The sequence below is a fragment of the Somniosus microcephalus genome, chromosome 22 (genome assembly GCF_052327205.1).
Source record: "Somniosus microcephalus isolate GS21.2 chromosome 22, FLI_Smic_1.0, whole genome shotgun sequence".
NCBI lineage: Eukaryota > Metazoa > Chordata > Chondrichthyes > Squaliformes > Somniosidae > Somniosus > Somniosus microcephalus.
The window spans coordinates 53,856,870-53,875,480 of record NC_141008.1 but is presented as its reverse complement, the minus strand read 5'-3'; the positions used below and the strand labels follow the sequence as shown (position 1 = coordinate 53,875,480).

Below are 18,611 nucleotides of genomic sequence, written 5' to 3'. Positions count from 1 at the left end.
ATCGCATTGAATGGTGGAGCAGGCTCGAGGGGCTGAATGGCCTACTCCTGCTCCTATCTTCTATGTTCCTATGAACATTTACCTGCTAATACTTGGAATATTTTATGAAAAATAGTTAGTCAAAATTTTCCCTTCCTATCCAATTCTGTAATTATACTATAAAAATTCTGACTAATATAATCACTGCACAGTATTACTTGAAAAGAGTATTAGCATTTGATAAATTGATGAGTGGTTAGAGATACCCCTGAAATATTAGCGAGGCAGCAACTTTTACAATGTATTGGGAAGTTGGATATTAAGCATTGATATGATCGATTTGAAATAAAATCCTTGTTCTTTTAGCTTTCCTACTTGCAACTCAACTGAACTACATGGGCGATGAGGGCCTTATTGCCGTAAACTGCATCTGCCAGATCAACCGGTTCATCTGTAATACAATGAAAGATGGAAGGTACAATGTATAGACTATGTGTAGTATTTGTGAGCAGTGAAAAATACATTAATGCTTAAAATGGTAGAGATATTCCCTATATAATATGGGGTACTTCTCACCTGGAGTGGAGGAGGAGAAAATTGGAGGATGAGTGCCAAATTTACTTCCTAATGTCTGATTCAAGAACAGCAAAGAAGATTGACAGAGACAGTGCATCTGGATCCAATCTGCGAATAAGTTTAAAGCAAGAACTTGCATTTATGTAGCATCTTTCATGTCCCCAGGATGTCCCAAAGCTTCGAGGTAGCACACTCATTCTGAGGATGGTTGTGGCTTCAAGTCCAACTCCAGGCACTTGAGCACATAATCGAGGCTGACTCAGTGTAGTACTGAGGGAGTGGTACACTATTGGAGGTGCAGTCTTTTGGATGAGACGTTCAACCGGGCCCCGTTTGCCCCCCCCCTCGGGCGGATGTGAAAGATCCCATGCCGCTATTTGAAGAGGAGCAGGGGCGTTCTCCCCGGTGTTCTGGCCAATATTTATCCCTCGACCTACTCACTGAAACAGATTATCTTGTCATTATCTCATTGCTGTGTGTAAATTGTCTGCTGCATTTTCCATTATTACAACAATGAGTGCACTTTAAAAGTACTTAAGGGTGTAAAGTGCTTTGGGACATCCTGAGATCGTGAAAAGTGTTACATAAATGCAAGTTTTTTCTTTCTAGTCCGTTATGCAGGCAAACACAACAGCCAATTTAAACCCAGCAAGGTCCCACAAACCTGAATGACCGGCTAGTCTGGTAGTATTGCTTGACAGATAATATTGCCCAAAACACTGGGAGAACTCCCTTGTTGCTCTTTAATGGAGCCATGGATTCTTAAGCTGCACAGGCAGACGGTCTTTGGCACCTCTGACAATGCATCAGTCCTTCAATACTACACTGAAATGTCAGCCTAAATTATGTGCACAAGCTCTGGAATAGGCCTTGAACCCACTGAGACAGGTAAGATTTAAATAATAGTGTTTAGTACAAGAGCTGCAAAATAATAAAACGGTACATGTCCTGTCATTGGAAGTGCTGATGTGTTGTGGCACTGTACATTTCCAATATTCAACTTTGAATGAAATATGCAATCGCAATTTGAAATCTCAGTTTATCTTTTTTTTTTTAAAACCTGCCTCTAGGGAGTTAAGACTATTTAAGATGGGAGCCAAGAGGTACAGTGAGCTGCCTTACAGCAGATGTGGTTTAACCAGACATTTGGATAAACTGGAGAAGCCAATGAATGTCTGTCTGAAACCAATACATTAAAGTAATTGTGTCTGTTTCTGGAGACAGCTTTCTCAGTTTGGACACAGCAATGAAAACAAACTTCCTCAATACTGTATTTCCAGAGCCAACAAAAATATAGTCTTAGCCTAACCACTTATTGCACTCAAATAAAAGGAGAAAATAGTGAACAAGCCCCAGACAACTACCATTCATACATATTTTTTTTTAAATTATGAACCGTTTTCTGAGAGTAGCTAAGAATTAATACTAAAAGTACAAACTTTATTTTAGCATCCATGACTGATCTATCGTGTCAGTGAGAAATTCCCTGGAGCTGCTCGAGTGGAGGTTGGACTTGTCCAGCCCCAGATAAATTGAAGATGGGGCTGGCTGTCTGCAGCAGACAGACTACAATGGGGGAATTGTTATGTACAGCAGGAATTAATTAACCACAACAAGCATGACATTGATTTTCTTTTTATTTGGCTATATTTCACTGAACAATTTTGCAGTCCATTTGGACTTGTGCTAACATTCATTTGTAAGGGAGAACACTCCAGTCCACTGGTGGATTACTTGTGCCAGTTGTTAATGTGATGGTTGCTTAGCAACTTGCCATAATTGAGAATGTGAACTTCTTTCATTGCTTTCTTATCTGAACCCTGTTCTTCCATTTACCACTGCCCACCCAGTGTTCCCGCTAATTTTTGTTTGTGCGCGGTCCCTTTAACTGGCTGCGCAGCTCATTCAAATGTTCACGCATGCGCTGTTTCTTCCATGTAAAAGCCAGTGAGTGGCCTGTGTGGGACTTCCAGTCTGCTGCGCAGCTTAGTGTGAACATTGCACCCTCCCCCAGCCAGAAAAAAACTTCCATACCTTGTACCACACCACACTCCCCAATTATAATGTTGTTATCCAACCTGTAAAGGACAAAGTTCAGTTCTGCAGCATTTCATCTTCAGAGGTTGACACTGGCTCAACTTCATAACTTCCAACACCTGTCTTGCTGCATTTAATGTACAATATCCAGTCTTGTAATGGAGAAAGATAACTTGGGCTTGAAGGAACCACCATCGTGCTGAGAGTAGCTGTCTCTCCCTTGGAAGTAGGCCCTGGTATCAGACTACAAAGACCCACTGACAATGGAGACTACCTACTCAGTGCTGAATCTAGCCATGCCCATAGCTAGCTCTAATATACACTGCACATATGAAAAAATTTATGCTGGATTCAAACTCAATTTGAAACATGAGAAAAGGATCATATTCTCTCTTTAGCTGCCATGCACCATTCCACACACAGCACTTAACCTAACACGCCCCATAAAGATTAAATATACATTGCTCTGTTAAATGCCACAAGCTGCTTTTATTTACTGCTTGGATAACCTGTCACATTTTGTTGCAAGTTTATCCTACTGGATCACAAAAGCTCTTTTGTGTACATCAGGTGTCGCCAATATTATACACAATCTAATGATTCCTCAGGCTCTTCATGAAACTGGTCTCTCAACAGTGCTGTTCCAATGCTTCCAGTTGCATATTTACAGGAACATATAAGTGTATAACACTGAAAAGTCCAAAAATAATTCCACTAGACGAGAACAAATGTATCCAGTATGAAACATTCCTTATTGGGAGACTAACCCAAAAGTAGAGTACGCCCTATGACGAGGATGAAAATAGTCAAATCCTCACCTAGGAATCTTTTCAGTGCTGTGACTCACTTGCATTTGGCTCAGTATTAGCCGAATACCTGAAATGAGAACAAGATACAGGAAACTCTATTATCTGGCACCAGCGGGACCAGCGTGGTGCCGGTTTATCAAAAGGTCCGGATTACAGAGAGGTATAGTTTAAAAGGTACAAGAGCTCCGTACACAGCAACAAATCCAGGCTTCCCTGTTGCTTAGCAACGTGCAGGAACTCGGCCACAGACCAAGCGTCCCTGTTGCTTAGCAACAAGTGCACGAACCCCAGTTACACAGCCACCGATCCAGGAACTGCCACTAATATGAAGTAAAACTTACCTGAACCTACTCCTGAATTTTGCCGGTTAACAGATTTCAGGTTATTTAGGTGCCGGTTAAGAGAGTTTCCTGTACAATGTTCCAGCGCCAGTTACAAGTGGTCGGGTTTGGATCTGTGATGATACTCTCGCTGGTGAGTTAGAAGAACGTGGGCTCAAGTCCCACTCCAGAACTTGAGTAACATAACCTTGGCTGACACTTCAGTGGAATACTGAGGAGTGGTGCACTGTTGAACATGCTATCTTTTAGATGAGATGTGAACCAAGGGCCCTATCTGCCCCCTCAGTTAGCACTATTTAAAGATGGGCAGGGAGTTTTGCCAGCGTCCTGGCCAGCACCATTGTAAAACAGATCAGCTGGTCATTTATTTCATTGCTGATTGTGGGATCTTGTGTGCTAATTGGCTGTTAAGTTCTTTGAAAAGTCCTAGGATGGTGAAAGGCACTACAGGAAACTTTGGTTTATCCGGAGGTTGTATGCCCGGAAACCTCGATCCACCGGCAGAAATCAGGAGCCGTTTTGTTAGGTTTTTTTTCTGCTCGTGGCTTTTTTTCAACAGTCGGGCTCTGCAAAGTCTCTCTGAAGCTGTTGCTAAGCTACAGAGACGCTTCCAAGGTATGGCCGACTGTTTAGAAGCTGTTGCAACAGTGTTTGTTGCCAGATACGGAGCTGAAAACCTCCGTATGCTTCAACATTAGCGCTGGTCTGTCTGGCAGTTTTGATAGATCGGCAACAGTTCGGTGCCGGATATCACAAAGTTTCCTGTATATGAATGCAAGCTCGCTCTTCATTTTTTGCTCAATCTGCCTCATTTTCATTTTCTCCTTTCCTTTTTCCCTCTTAAAATATTTAAAAATCTTGTATCTGTACACACTTCCTGTCAACCTTTTCCATTATAAATTCCTATGTCTTGACTTAATGGAAAGCTTGCCATATTGTAATTACACCCTCACATCCTCATTAGGAATAAGTCATGTGTTGGAGATTGGACAGGAGTTGCATCTTGGGGCTGGGTGATGTTCTGGAGGGCGACGAACCGTGGAGCAGTGTTTTTAGGGGTGAGTGGCGCACACCAGAATGTTGAAGCACAGTACACAGCTGGCAGCACATGGGTGATATTGTAGGACAGAATGCAGTATGCTTGTGGGGCAGCAGTCGATTAGCTTGGCAGTGGTCGAGTGGTGCAACAGGGCAACGATGTGGTGGGGGGGGGGGGAGAAGCAGCAGACGAGAGTGCATTTAATGAGAGCAACGCAGGTGGCTTCAACAGGGCGTTCGGGACGCAAAAATGACTTGACTATCCTCTGATTTACTGTGGGCAATATCATGAGATTTATCTAGTAAGTTAACATTGCTAATGGTATGGGGTTCAGTTCTGAAATTACTTTCCTCCAATTTGTTAAACCTATTCCATTAGATTGCTACCTTATTTCCTGCAAGAAACCTACTGTCTCCGTGCCAAGTTTTATTTTAAAAATTCACATTCCTCTAAAGTAGTTATAAAAAGGATTTCAATCTTTTGCTGTAGATTGGATTGTCTCGCCTCTTGCTGGGAATGTTTCAAAATATGACCACATGTGACTATCCATATAATTAAAATATTTGCAATTTAGTAGGCTAAACAAGAGGTCATTATTACTTGATTTGTTTCCGTTCTAGACGTGCAGTGGTGATCGTTGACTTGAAAGTTATCAGAACAGCCGATCAGGTGAACGGGAAAATTGGTAATCCAGTACCAATCAATGAAGGTAAGTCTCATTTAATAGAATGTTTTTCACATAGTTTAATTTTTATTATAGGTGTGTATGTATGCAAAAAATCATAAATTAAGCTGAGCTTTCATTTTTCTCTCTCTCTCGAATATAGTTCCCTCCCTACCTCTCTTGAAAGCACTGACTCCTTGCTGGGTATGGTTCTGTGGATACATGCTGCTACTCCACCCAAGTGGCTAGCCTAGACCCTTGAGTGTTGGCAGGCTATTTATGGAGTTATTACAGTCAAGCCAATCCCATTTTTTTGCGCAAAGTCCACACCCATTTAGCTTGTGCAGAATTTGCTGGTCGGTGATCAGGAGCGGAGCTTTGACCCCTTTTCCCTTCCCTACCCTAGGGATGCTAATTCCAGTTGTAGTATCCCTGCAGCCACTTGGCACAGAACTGAGATTAAACCTGCACTCTCCCAAGTCTGTTAAGGTTCTTTTTCTTCTTAGGCAGTCCCTCGGAACCGAGGATGACTTGCTTCCACATTAAAAATGAGTTCGCAGGTGACTGATGAGTCCAATGCGGGACCTACAGTCTCTGTCACAGGTGGGGCAGACGGTGGTTGAAGGGGCCGGTGGGTGGGGCGCTTGGGTTGACTTGCGCTGCCTGCGCTTGGCTTCCGCTTGCTCCCGGCGAAGAGACTCGAGGTGTTGGGCGCCTTCCCGGATGCTTCTCCTCCACTTTGTGCGGTCTTGGGCCAGGGATTCCCAGGTGTCGGTGGGGATGTTACCCTTTTTCAAGGAGGCTTTGAGGGTGTCCTTGAGGCGTTTCCTCTGCCCACCTGGGGCGCTCTTGCCGTGCCGGAGCTCCGAGTAGAGCGCTTGTTTTGGGAGTCTCATATCGGGCATGCGGACAATATGAGCCATCCATCGGAGCTGATTGAGCGTGGTCAGAGCTTCGATGCTGGGGATGTTGGCCCATTTAAAGCATGTTTGCGCATTTAAAGCAGCTCGGCATGTGAAGAAACTTCTGATTGAATGATGTAACGGTGCGACTTGTGTGTATTCTATCTTTCTTTGCCATGTTCCAGTTAAAATGAGGTAAATCTACAGTTAAGTAGCAAAGTGCTTTCTTTTTCTTTGGAAATTTTCAGATCCAAAATGGTTGGTCTCTGCAAGGCTGTGAGAATATTTTCATTCTTAATTGATGTAGATCACCAACACTCTTAATTTTTGGATTACACAGGTCAGACACAGCAGTCAGCTGCTGTCAACCCATCAACCGTCAAACCAGTGCAAAATGGATATGCATCTGAAGCTGCTTCAGGTGAGAAATTATAGTGTCAAGCTCCTACTATTAGGCATTTATTCGGTGCAGTGCGAGGCTTTTTTTTAATGGTTTCCCCAAGCACTTCCTGGTGTGAGATTTCCAGTTGCCATGCTATCTATCCTGGCCTATTCATGAGGTTTAACAGGCTTATGCTGAATTAATGGGTAGCACAATTGGAATAATTGACTTTTATACTATGGCTCATTCCCAATGTAAATTGGGTTGCGACTGACCCCCTCTTGGTACCTGACACATGGTTATTTTTTTTTTTCAAATGCTGACTTCTGGTTGTAATGATACATATGTTGGAACTCCTTTCTAAAAAGCTTAATTAACATTTTGGAGCCTAACCCTAATAAGCGCAAACTCCTCACTTTAAAAAGTAGTATTTAAAAAATAAATTAAATTAAAAGGCCAGAGAATGGGAGTAAGTGGAATTCTCTTGGAGAGAGTCAGCATGATGGGCTGAATGGCTGTCTCCTGTGCTGTAACGTGCTATCATTCTAATTAGTAAATGATAATGAAGAGGAAACCTTAAAAGGAAAGTCTTAATTTGCTCCGATTCTTCCAGCTGTTTAGCACACTTCATTTTGTTGAATGTGAATTTTTAAAATCGACCATGAACACAGCCCAGAGCCTTGCATAAGTATTAACTGTTAAAAGAAAAAAAAAAAGGATGGCATAAAGTGCACAAAATATTGTTCCCACCTTACAACAGTGACTACACTTCAAAAGTACTTAATTGGCTGTAAAATGCTTTGGGATGTCCCGAGGTTGTGAAAGGTGGTTATATAAATGCAAGTCTTTTTTTCTTTTATAGTCCACACTACCCCAGCAAAAAGTGAGAGCAGGATATTTAGCAAACCTGGCGGTATCAGAGGACTACCCAACAGCAGTGAAGCATTGCAGATGAAAGTGGTGCCCATCGCTTGCCTTAACCCCTACCAGTCCAAGTAAGTGAGCTCAACTTGTTCTGGTTCCAAATTGAATGATTGTGGGTGGGTGGCTTGGTCCTACTTAAGAGTGTACTGGTAAACCACTTGGGTTAGGGTTCAGTTTATCTGAGGTTAACGGTACGTCCACATTTCTTCACAGGAATCTGATAATTAATGTCTTGCCTTCTCTCAAACGCAACCTAGTTGATAGCAAGTGCACAATTAATTTGGTCTTCAGTTTAGATGATGGATGTTTAAATCCCACTACAGTACTTTTCTACATTAAAATTGTAATCTGTTTAGCTAGGTCATTCTCCACACTTTTCTGCTTTGCAACATCTACAGTTTTGGTTAACAATTCTGTCCATGGTAAAATGTCATGCATACGTTGTAAGTTGCAAAATCCATCTCCGTAAATAACAGCATAGGACACAAAAGGAAGCTATTTGGTTCATCAAGCCCATTATTTCAATAGCCCAGATATAATTTGCTCTTTCATGGACTGTATGCTACTTATTGAATCTCCTGAGGGATGTGAATAACAGGTAAAAAATTTGAGGAAGATCAACATCTGTGGCTAATCTCTAACTCCCAAGGGTAATCTTGCAGAATTGTAGGATATCAATATGGCAAGTTGCATTTCACAGATGACATTTCCATCGTCCCAGCAGTACAGGAATACATGGAGTATGTGATCACCTTTATCTACACTTGGCCCTATAACCTTCAAACTGTCTTAAGCAAATATATATCCACTTAAGAATCAAATTAGCATTCGCTGCTTTTTACTGGGCGTCCTTTCTGTATTTACTACCTGAACAGAGGGAGATTTCATTTAAGTTTTTTTTAGTCTTGTGTCCTCTAGTTCTGTAATCTCTGTCTTGTCACATGCGTCCTACACTATTGAAAGTATCGTACTTGATATTTGGGCCAAATCAGGCATTCATATAACCTAGCTACAAATCACAATTGAATCTTTTTTTAAATGGAAAATGAGCCAATTATTTGCTGCTGGTTTCTGCTGACCTGGAAAGCCTGGCCTCGGCCCAAAGGGAGATGCTGAGGATTTACAAGCAGCTACTGATCTCGAGCATCAAGGGTCCAATGAACGAACCCTTCCTGCTGAATCGGGAGGAAAGCGGGAACTGCTGCTGATTTTTTTTTTAAAACACGCACACAAACTTCCCTCTGCAATCAGCCTCTAATTAACCTTGGGATTAATGTTCTCTCTAGTCCGCGCAGCTGTCTGGAGCTCCCACACAGGCCGCTTTCCGGCTTTACAATAGGAAAAACTGCACGTGTACGGCAATTTGAATGGGCTGCGCAGCTTGTTTAAAGGGGCAGCGCACCCAAAAAAAGGAACATTGCTTGGAATGTGCCTAATTTGGAGCATTTCTACACTGGGAGTAAGATAGCAGTTCGAAGATCACTTGTCTGGTCTGCTGTGCTCCTGTGGCTCTTTGTAGCCTTAAAGGAATAGGCCAAGTTAAACACCTTGCAGCAGACAGCTATCCCCAAAGCAGTAATAAGGGTATTATGCCAGTTGGGAAAGGGTTATCAAGACAAACATATATCCTTTGTTATATAATGCATTGTGTGGAACATGACACAATGCTGCTGTCACTTATAAAATAGTGTAGGCAGCACCATGGGAGATCTGCTAATTTAAATAAATTAACATCCATATCACCAGATAATGTAATTACAACTACATCATCGTTGCCTGTCATTTTGAAGGTCTGAATCATGCCTCCCTTCCAACATTACTCAATATTTCCCCAGTGATGATGAAATGTATTTGTCATTCTCATTGTGCCCTGATTAATAAATTCTTCATTGCCACTCTTTCATGAGCCTCCTCTAATATGTTGGTGTAATTTTTGAAGATAATGTGTCCTACCATTGAACTATTTATGTGGACTTACTAATGTTAATCAAATGTCTTGATGCATTCCAGTCTTGAAAATTTCAATTGACCCAGCATCCACAGCCTTCGAGGGAGCGTGTTCCAGATTCCAGTAACGTTTGTGTGGGAAAAGTGCTTCCTGACATCACCCCTGAACGGCCTAGCTCTAATTTTAAGGCTGCGCCCCCTTGTTCTGGACTCCCCAACAGAGGAGATAGGGTAGACACAGTGAAGCTATCGAATCCTTTTATCATTAGACCTTGATTAGATCGCCCGTCAAAGGCAAGGGAATACGAACCAATTAATGCAACCGGTCCTCATAATTTAACCCTTAAAGCCTGGTATCATTCAGGTGAATATGCGCTGTAACCCCTCCAAGGCAATACATCTTTCCTGAGGTTTAATGTTCAAAATTGAACTCTGTGCACCAGATGGGGGTCTGACACTGGCTATGGACGACTTCCTCACTTTTGTACTACACTCCCCACTTTGTTTTAAAAAAAAAACAAGCCATACAGATGAAGACTTTTTTCTTTTGTCACCTTCTGAATCCTATTTAGCTAGTCTTCAGTTCAACTAGCTGATTTTCTGGTAATTCTATTAGCCTCAATCTTGCATGTGGATCTTCATCAATGCCTTTTGAAAATCCAAATCTCGATAATCATCTGCTAATTTAGTTGCCACCTCAAAGAATTCGAGTAAATTTGAGCCATGATTTATTGCTTTTAAAGCCAAATTTATTACTCCCAATGTAGATAAACGTCTGCAGCACCTCACCCAAAATGCTTTTGAGAAGTTATTACTTTGTTGTCCTAATTGTTTAATCTACCCATTTTGCTTCTGGGGTCTGTCCTTTTTGAAAGATGCACTGTTGCTTTTAATAATGTCACACCTCTGCTAGTAATAGGTCTCTATTATCACATTTTGTGCCATGACTTTTTAATCCTCCTTTACAGCCATGTTTGTGATCCCATTAATATCTCTCTGCCAGTTCCATGAACCTAATTTCAATAGTTTATTCCTAATACTTTAAAGCATTGAATCTTGCCCTTCTCCACTTTGTTATTTCTATTTGAAACCTTTTACCTTGTATTACTTTTTTTTCTTTGAAATTTTCCTCCTACCATGTGGATAGCCATAGGCATCTGTTAAAGAAGGAACTTGCATTTATATAACACCTTTCACCACCCCAGGACATCTCAACGCTTTACGTACGTTTTTTTTTGAAGCGTAGTCACTGTTGCAATGTAGGACATGTGGCAGCCAATTAGTACACAGCAAGGTCCCACATACAGTAATGAGATAATGTCCAGATAATCTGTTTTTTGAGTGATGTTGGTTGAGGGATAAATATTGGCCAGGACACCGGGGAGAACTTCCCAGCTGTTCAAAATAGTGCCATGGGATCTTTTACACACGAGGAGAAACGGGGCCTCGGATTAATGTAACATCCAAAAGACTGCACCTCTGACAATGCAGCACAGTGGTACAACACTGAAATATCGGCCTAGATTTTTGTGCTCAAATCTTTGGAATGGGACTTGAGCCCACAACCTCCTGGCTCAGAGTGCTACTCATTGAGCCACAACAGAGACAAACCAAAAGATTAGCTCCTTCACCATCCAAATCTTGATATTAAATAAATTGCTGATTCATGGTTTTGTGTTAACCGCTTGGCTCCCCAGATTGCCTGTATACCACCCTACCTTAAAAGTTCCTTCTATCCAAATGTAGCATAAACAACAACAACTTGCAGTTATATAGCGCCTTTAATGTAGTAAAACAGACAATTCACAGAAACGTAATCAGACAAAAATTGACACTGAGCCACATGAGATATTGGGACAGGTGGCCAGATGCTTGGTCAAAGAGGTACTGGTGTCTTAAAGGAGGAGAGAGACAGAGGTTTTTGGAGGAAATTCCAGAACTTGGGGCCCAGACAGCTGAAGGCACGGCTGCCGATTGTGGGTGGGGGGGGGGGGGGCGGTGCTGGGAGGGGGCGGTGCTGGGGGGGGGGGGCGCGGTGCTGGTGCTGAAGAGGGCAGAGTTGGAGGAAAGTAGAGTACTCTGAGGGCTGGAGGAAGTTGGGGGTTACAGGTCTGTTGCTGGTAGCAGTGGGAGCATTTTGAGGTGATTAATTAATTAATAGTAATATGTAAGAAGTATATTGGAACGACATTGATGAATGTTGCCTTGTGTGTCTTTGTTTTGCTATAGCATAATACTGTGATACCACAAAAAGCTAGTAACAACACACTTAATCTCGCCAATGGTATCACTTTGCAGTGAGCAAGGGCTGCACTTTTCCACAGCAACTGAAAATGGCAGGGCAGGTCACTTTGCTTGCCTTTGTATATTTCCTTGTAGCTGTTTTTAGAAGCCTGAGTGTATATCATCTGGCCCTCTGCTGGAGGTACATGATGGAGGAGAGAAATGTCAAACAGAGAAAAATTGTAAGATGGGTAAGAGGAAGTGAGTGTCTGAACTACGCTCATAAGAAAAATGGCCATAATTTTTGTCTTTAAGCCCTGTGTTGAAGTTTGTCCAAAACTGAGGTAATTGAGCCATTTCAAGATCAAGGAGGACTTTTATTGTATCTTAACAAAAGGGCTGTTTTTCTTGAGTCTAAGACCAAGGGGAAGAGAGGAGGAAGGTTTTTTTTTGAGATGTGTCATACGATCCTTTACTCCTGATTTGATTTAGGCAGGAGACCTGCTCTCTGGTAAATGTCTCTTAGCTCGTTGTTAGGATGTGTGCAATTTCCAAACAAGTTGGTTGTCACTTTATACAAAATAAATAATTAAAAAACCATTTCCCTCCGAGGAAGAACTCATTCTCAACTAAGTGTGTGGGGGTGGGGTGGAATGAAGAGACTGTGGAGAGTTCAGGACACCTCCACACATCTACAGATTTGTGCACGTACTTTACAGCAGCCACTGGCGTTGTCACTAAATTGCAGTGATTCTTTGGGTAACACTCTGGATTGGGGGAGGGTGGGGGGGTGAAGTCAGTATATTATTTGCTGCCTTTATTAACTCGGATACAACATAAAATATGTAGAAGTTGCTGTATTCTACGTGTAAGAATGTTTCTGAATGTTAATGCTGTTCTGCCAGGAATGTCGCTACTGACTGAGTTTGACCTGGCCTTGGGGAATTTTCAGATGAGCAAATAAAATGGATGTTTTGTTTTAAATGTGGCGAGTACTCGGGCAGAACAAAATTGAAGATTTGATCAGACTTCAAATATTTGTGCGTGTATTCAAGTTCTCATGGGGGTGGGGAAAAAGCATCGGCTGAGCAGAGCCCCCCCGCCAATTGTTTGTAATCGCATTGCTGCCACCTCAGACAGCTTCAGTGTTCCAAGAGTGCTTGTTCATGGGTAACTTTGAAGAAAGTTTTCAAGATGTGCGACACACAGAATAAAGAATTTCTGTTTTGTCTCCTGAGGAAGTCCTGCTTCTCTTGTGTTGATTGCATTAATCCAGTGCAATGTTTCACAAGTAGCTAAACATTTTAGAATATTCTACAAATTGATTTTTGTCTGTCGTGCCAGAGTATTAACAAGGCTGTCGGGTATAATCTCTCTGCAGAGTCTATTCTGTTGAATTGGCTTTAAGTTGCAAAATAAAAAGGCTCTATTAAATCTCGCCTTTTCCCTAGGTGGACCATCCGGGCTCGTGTTACCAATAAGAGTCAGATTAGAACATGGAGCAACTCCCGTGGAGAAGGGAAGCTATTTTCCATGGAGCTGCTGGATGAGAGTGTAAGAATCCTTTCTGTGAATGTTTCTGTGCACTCAATTTTGTGCTTTGTTCACTTGCCACAAGGGGGTGTTCCCAGCAAACTGCTTCATCTTCAGCAGCAAACCTTGTGTTGGTCAGCAGGGGGCAATCTTCAGTTGCTGCTTGACTAGACCTTAAGGGAGATCCTTGTACATGGTGACCTAAACCAATCCATCTTTGTTAGGACGGTTTGTATTTAGAGCATTTTTAAAGTCAACTTATTGATTGAGTTGATGGACTTATTTTTTAAACCTTTTTAAAATTGTGTATTGATTTGTTTTAATTTTTTGTATTAGCCATGTTGGGTTTATCATTAAGGCTTTTTTTCAGGAAAAAAATCCAGTATGCTATTTTAAATGATTTGTTGGTAATAGTTTTTCAAATACTTGTTTGTATGTTAGAGCACTGCGCAGGTCAAAAATTTCACAGCATGGCACCAGACTGTCCCATGCTTTCTGAAGACCTGCCATGAGCTGATTTTCTGTGGTCGGCACAGCCAGTACTGATCCAACATTAGGTTTCAGACTATCCTGATTATTGCACTTAACGGAGGGATTTAGAGCTACTCTCTAATTGATTTGACAAACCGCCTTTCAGATATCATTTTCGTATTGCCATGCCAAAAATATCTGCGAAAAAATCGAAGTCTTGTTAGTTGATCCAGTGCTGTTGCCTACCTGTTAACATTTTCCAAAGGCTTGAGTGCACATGCTGAATTTATATATTCCCCACTAATTTACAATGTAGTTTTAGCAGCTGCAAAGAATGCTACAATTAAAGGCAGCTATCTTATGCAAATGAGGCTTTTGACCCTTTTGCTAATATCAGAAAGGTTTTCAATGGTGTAATTTATGATGGCCCTTTGCATCATTTTCTAACAAGTGGGCTGGTGAATTGTTCCCAGCTGCTGGATCTTTTGTGGTTTATGTGAAAATGTTTTATATTAACTGACTTCAATTCAGAATGCATGGAGTTGCAGGAATGTGAGTCTTTGTTAACTGCGTGCTTACCTCACCTGAAATGGCAACATGCAAGACCAATTTTACAAATGTGATTTTTTTTATTTTTTAAATTGTATAATTATTTGAAGTGTTTTTAATGTTATGCCCCATTTTTTTTCTCTCTACCCAAAATGCTAACTCATTGTGTGGATATCACAGAATCACAGAAACCCCACAGTGCAGATAGAGGCCATTTCGGCCCATCGAGCCTGCACCGACACATATCCCACCCGATCCCCGTAACCCCTACACCAACACATATCCCACCCTATCCCCGTAACCCCACGTATTTAATCCCCCTAACACTAAGGGTCAATTTATCATAGCCAATCAACCTAACCCGCACATCTTTGGACTGTGGGAGGAAACCGGAGGAAACCCACGCAAACACGGGGAGAATGTGCAAACTCCACACACAGTCACCGGAGGCCGGATTCGAACCCGGGTCCCTGGTGCTGTGAGGCAACAGTGCTAACCACTATGCCACCGTGCTGAGCAAACACCATCGCCTTTTGATACCTCAAGCAATTACCCATGTATGATGGTGGTGAGTGTAAGCAGGCTTATTTGATCATGGAGAAGCATCACAGTTGAGCTCAGTCCAGTCCTTGCCCTGGGTAAGGATTAAGAGTGGAGATATCCGTCTTTTCCCCCAGCCCAAGAGTGTTGAAGATATTTAAACTGAGATGAACTAACTCTGCTGACTGAGAACGGAACTTGCCCTGTATGGCTCACATACTTTCAGTGCAAGTGCTGAATTGCCATTAGTGTCAGTTGTTCCTATCTTCAACTCCACCTGGTCTTTGATTATTACCAGAGGCGGCCCATCGGGTCAGGCACTAGAATCCTGCACAGGCTTCCTGACAAAGTTCCAGGTATCTAAATTTATCAACCGCCCGATTTTTTTTTTTTTTTTTTTTTTTTCTCGCTGCCCTCCCCCCCCCCCCCCCCCCCCCCCCAAACCGAGTTACCATGGCAATGTGAGGGAGGATGTCCCGCTGGAAAGATCCTGACCCTTCTGTTAAATTCAATTTTAACCGCAGGGCGGAGGCGGATTGGCTGTCCTGTTTTAAGCCCTGTCAGCTGGCCTGATCATCTTCTCCTGACTAATAGGCAGTGTGAGGGATGACGTTGCACAGTAAAGTTCCCAGGATGCGTATGTTTGTCACTGTATTTTGGGCAACCGCAAGCAGCTAAACTTATCCAAGCAATCTGGTGATACTCCAGTTCGGTTTTTTCCAACTTTAAAAAAAAACTAACTTTTTTTTTAAAGTCCATTCCTGCATGTAAAAGTTTAAAAGAAAACAACCGTTGAGCAATGCAGTTAGAAAAAGATAATCTGCAGCTTATGAGGTTGGTGGTGAGATTACACAGTGAGTGCCTGTTGCCATGGTAACGTGCTGGCATGGCTAGGTATGTAGCTGTGCTTCACCTGTCTGAAAGATCAGCAGCCGCCACTGCTTGTTACAATCCCAGAGCGCTGGGACTTCTGGCTGGAGAGACGACAGTTTGAACAACACTGCAGCTGAGTGGGCAGGCAGTCTGCTTCCACCCTGCCTCTCCTGCCAGGGGGCATCGCTCAAGCTGTTGCTCAGTCTTGACTGCCCTTTGATTTTCCTTCTTGCTTTCCCCCTCTTTCTCCCCACCCATTGGAGATGCTGGAGCCTGTCAGACCCATATCCCACCCACTCTAGCGCTGCGTGCTCTAATTCTTAGTGGTTGTGTGCCCCAGATATATTGCTTTCCTTCAGCGTCCTATGTCCACACTACAAACTGAGAGGTTATAACTATCCAGAAAGGCTGAACAGGCTGGAGCTCTCTTCACTCAAAATGAGAAGACTGAGGTTTGACCTAACAGAGGTCTTGAAAATTATGGAGGGGGTTTGATGGGGTAGACGTAGAGAAGATATTTTCACTTGGGATGGGGAGACTGAAACTAGGGGCCATAAATATAAAATAGTCACAAATAAGTCCAATAGGAAATTCAGGGGGAACTTCTTTACCCAGAGGTGTGGTGAGAATGTGAAACTTGCTAACACATGAAATGGTTGAGGCAAATAGCATAGATGCATTTAGCAGGAAACTAAACAAGCACATGAGGGAGAATGGAGTAGCAGAGTAAGCTGGTAGGGCGAGATGAAGAGGGGTGGGAAGAGGCTCGTGTGGAGCGTAAATACTGGCATAGACCAGTTGGGCAGAATGGTCTCTTTCTGTGCTGTAGACTCAATGTAACTCGCTGTACTTTCTAAGGCTCTGTTGATCCAGTGCCACTTCTTGTTCCACATTCCTAGTCAGCTGTCACTCCTGTCAGCACATTGTGTCCAGAACTGGCAAATGTCTCTTCCCCCCTGCCGCCCATAGCTGTTGAAGCCCAAGTGAGAATGCTGCTCAAACAGGAGCTGGTTTGTTGCCTCCAGTTCGGAGTCCCAGTGCTGCAGCATTGAAGCTATCCGGCTGCTTTGAGTGCATTTGCAACACATTTTGATGATATAACTTTTAATGAGCAATATTGAACAGAAACTATATACCCAGCAGAGTAGGCACTTAGTTAACTATGCAAATCACGATCTCCATTAAGCAGTTGACCTCAACTTGAGAGAATCGTATGGGATGCATTTCGTACCTGACTCTTCATGATTCCAATAATTTTGTCTCTATTATACTAAGGGTTTTAAACAATAAATTATGTATGGTCTTGCTGCGTCATCTAATCACAAAATATAACAGACTGCAATGAATTATATAACAAAATCTCATTTCCTGGAGTAATTTGAATGTTAGCACATACAAGGTAAAAGGATCTAGAGTGCAGCCATAGTCTTTCTATTAGGAAGGCAACTCAGTAGGATAATCCTTATTACAATGCAAGATTCTGGAATTTAGTCTGCAGTGTTTTGATTAATGCAATAGGATAAGAGATTGGCATAGAATTACATACATAGAATCTACAGCACAGAAATAGGCCATTTGGTCTATGCAGGTGTTTATATTCCCCATAAGCTGCCTCTTGCTCTAATTAACATAGAAACATAGAAGATAGGAGCAGGAGTAGGCCATTCGGCCCCTCGAGCCTGTTCTGCCATTTAATGTGATCATGGCTGATCATCCAAATTCAGTACCCTGTCCCAGCTTTCTCCCCAGATCCCTTGATCCCTTTAGCCTTAAGAAATATATCTAACTCCTTCTTGAATATATTTAATGAATTGGCCTCAACTGCCTTCTGTGGTAGAGAATTCCACAGGTTCACCACTCTCTGGGTGAAGAAATTCCTTCTCATCTCAGTTGTAAATGGCTTACTCCTTAGACTGTGACCCCTGGTTCTGGAATCCCCTGCCATCGGGAACATCCTTCCTGCATCTAGCCTGTCTAGTCCTGTTATTAGAATTTTATAAGTTTCAATGAGATCCCCTCTCATTCTTCTAAACTCTAGCGAATATAAGCCTAATTGACCCAATCTCTCTTCATACGTCATTCCTGCCATCCCAGGTATCAGTCTGGTGAATCTTCGCTGCACTCCCTCCATGGCAAGAACATCCTTCCTCAGATAAGGCGACCAAAACTGCACACAATACTCAAGGTGTGGTCTCACCAAGGCCCTGTACAACTGCAGCAAGACATCCTTGCTCCTGTACTCGAATCCTTGCTATGAAGGCCAGCATACCATTTGCCTTCTTAACCGCCTGCTGCACCTGCATGCTTACCTTCAGCGACTGGTGTACAAGGACACCCAGGTCTCGTTGCACTTCCCCTTCTCCCAATCTATTGCCGTTCAGATAATCTGCCTTCCTGTTTTTGCCACCAAAGTGGATAACCTCGCATTTATCCACATTATACTGCATCTGCCCAATCACCCAACCTGTCCAAATCATACTGGCGTTTTTCTGCATCCTCCTCACGGCACACACGCCCACCCAGCTTTGTGTCGTCTGCAAACATGGAGATATTACATCTAGTTCCCTCGTCTAGATCATTAATATATATTGTGAATAGCTGGGGGTCCTAGCACCGATCCCTGCGGTACCCCACTAGTCACTGCCTGCCACTCGGAAAAAGACCCGTTTATTCCAACTCTTTGCTTCCTGTCTGCCAACCAGTTCTCTATCCAAGTCAGTACCTTACCCCCAATCCCATGTGCTTTAACTTTGCACGCCAATCTCTTATGCGGGACCTTATCGAAAGCCTTCTGAAAGTCAAAAAAATCTACCAGTTACATC

At 42.6% G+C, this 18,611-nt stretch overlaps 1 protein-coding gene across 1 annotated transcript in view; it reads left to right on the top strand.

Moving 5' to 3' along the window:
• Positions 1 to 18,611, top strand: part of rpa1 (replication protein A1) — a 55,051-nt gene that overhangs the window by 11,857 nt on the left and 24,583 nt on the right. The window contains exons 4-8 of the mRNA XM_085964759.1: positions 346 to 454; positions 5,402 to 5,490; positions 6,688 to 6,768; positions 7,592 to 7,724; positions 13,275 to 13,377. Of these exons, the coding sequence (XP_085820885.1) occupies positions 346 to 454; positions 5,402 to 5,490; positions 6,688 to 6,768; positions 7,592 to 7,724; positions 13,275 to 13,377 (515 nt within the window). The remainder of the gene's footprint in view (positions 1 to 345; positions 455 to 5,401; positions 5,491 to 6,687; positions 6,769 to 7,591; positions 7,725 to 13,274; positions 13,378 to 18,611) is intronic.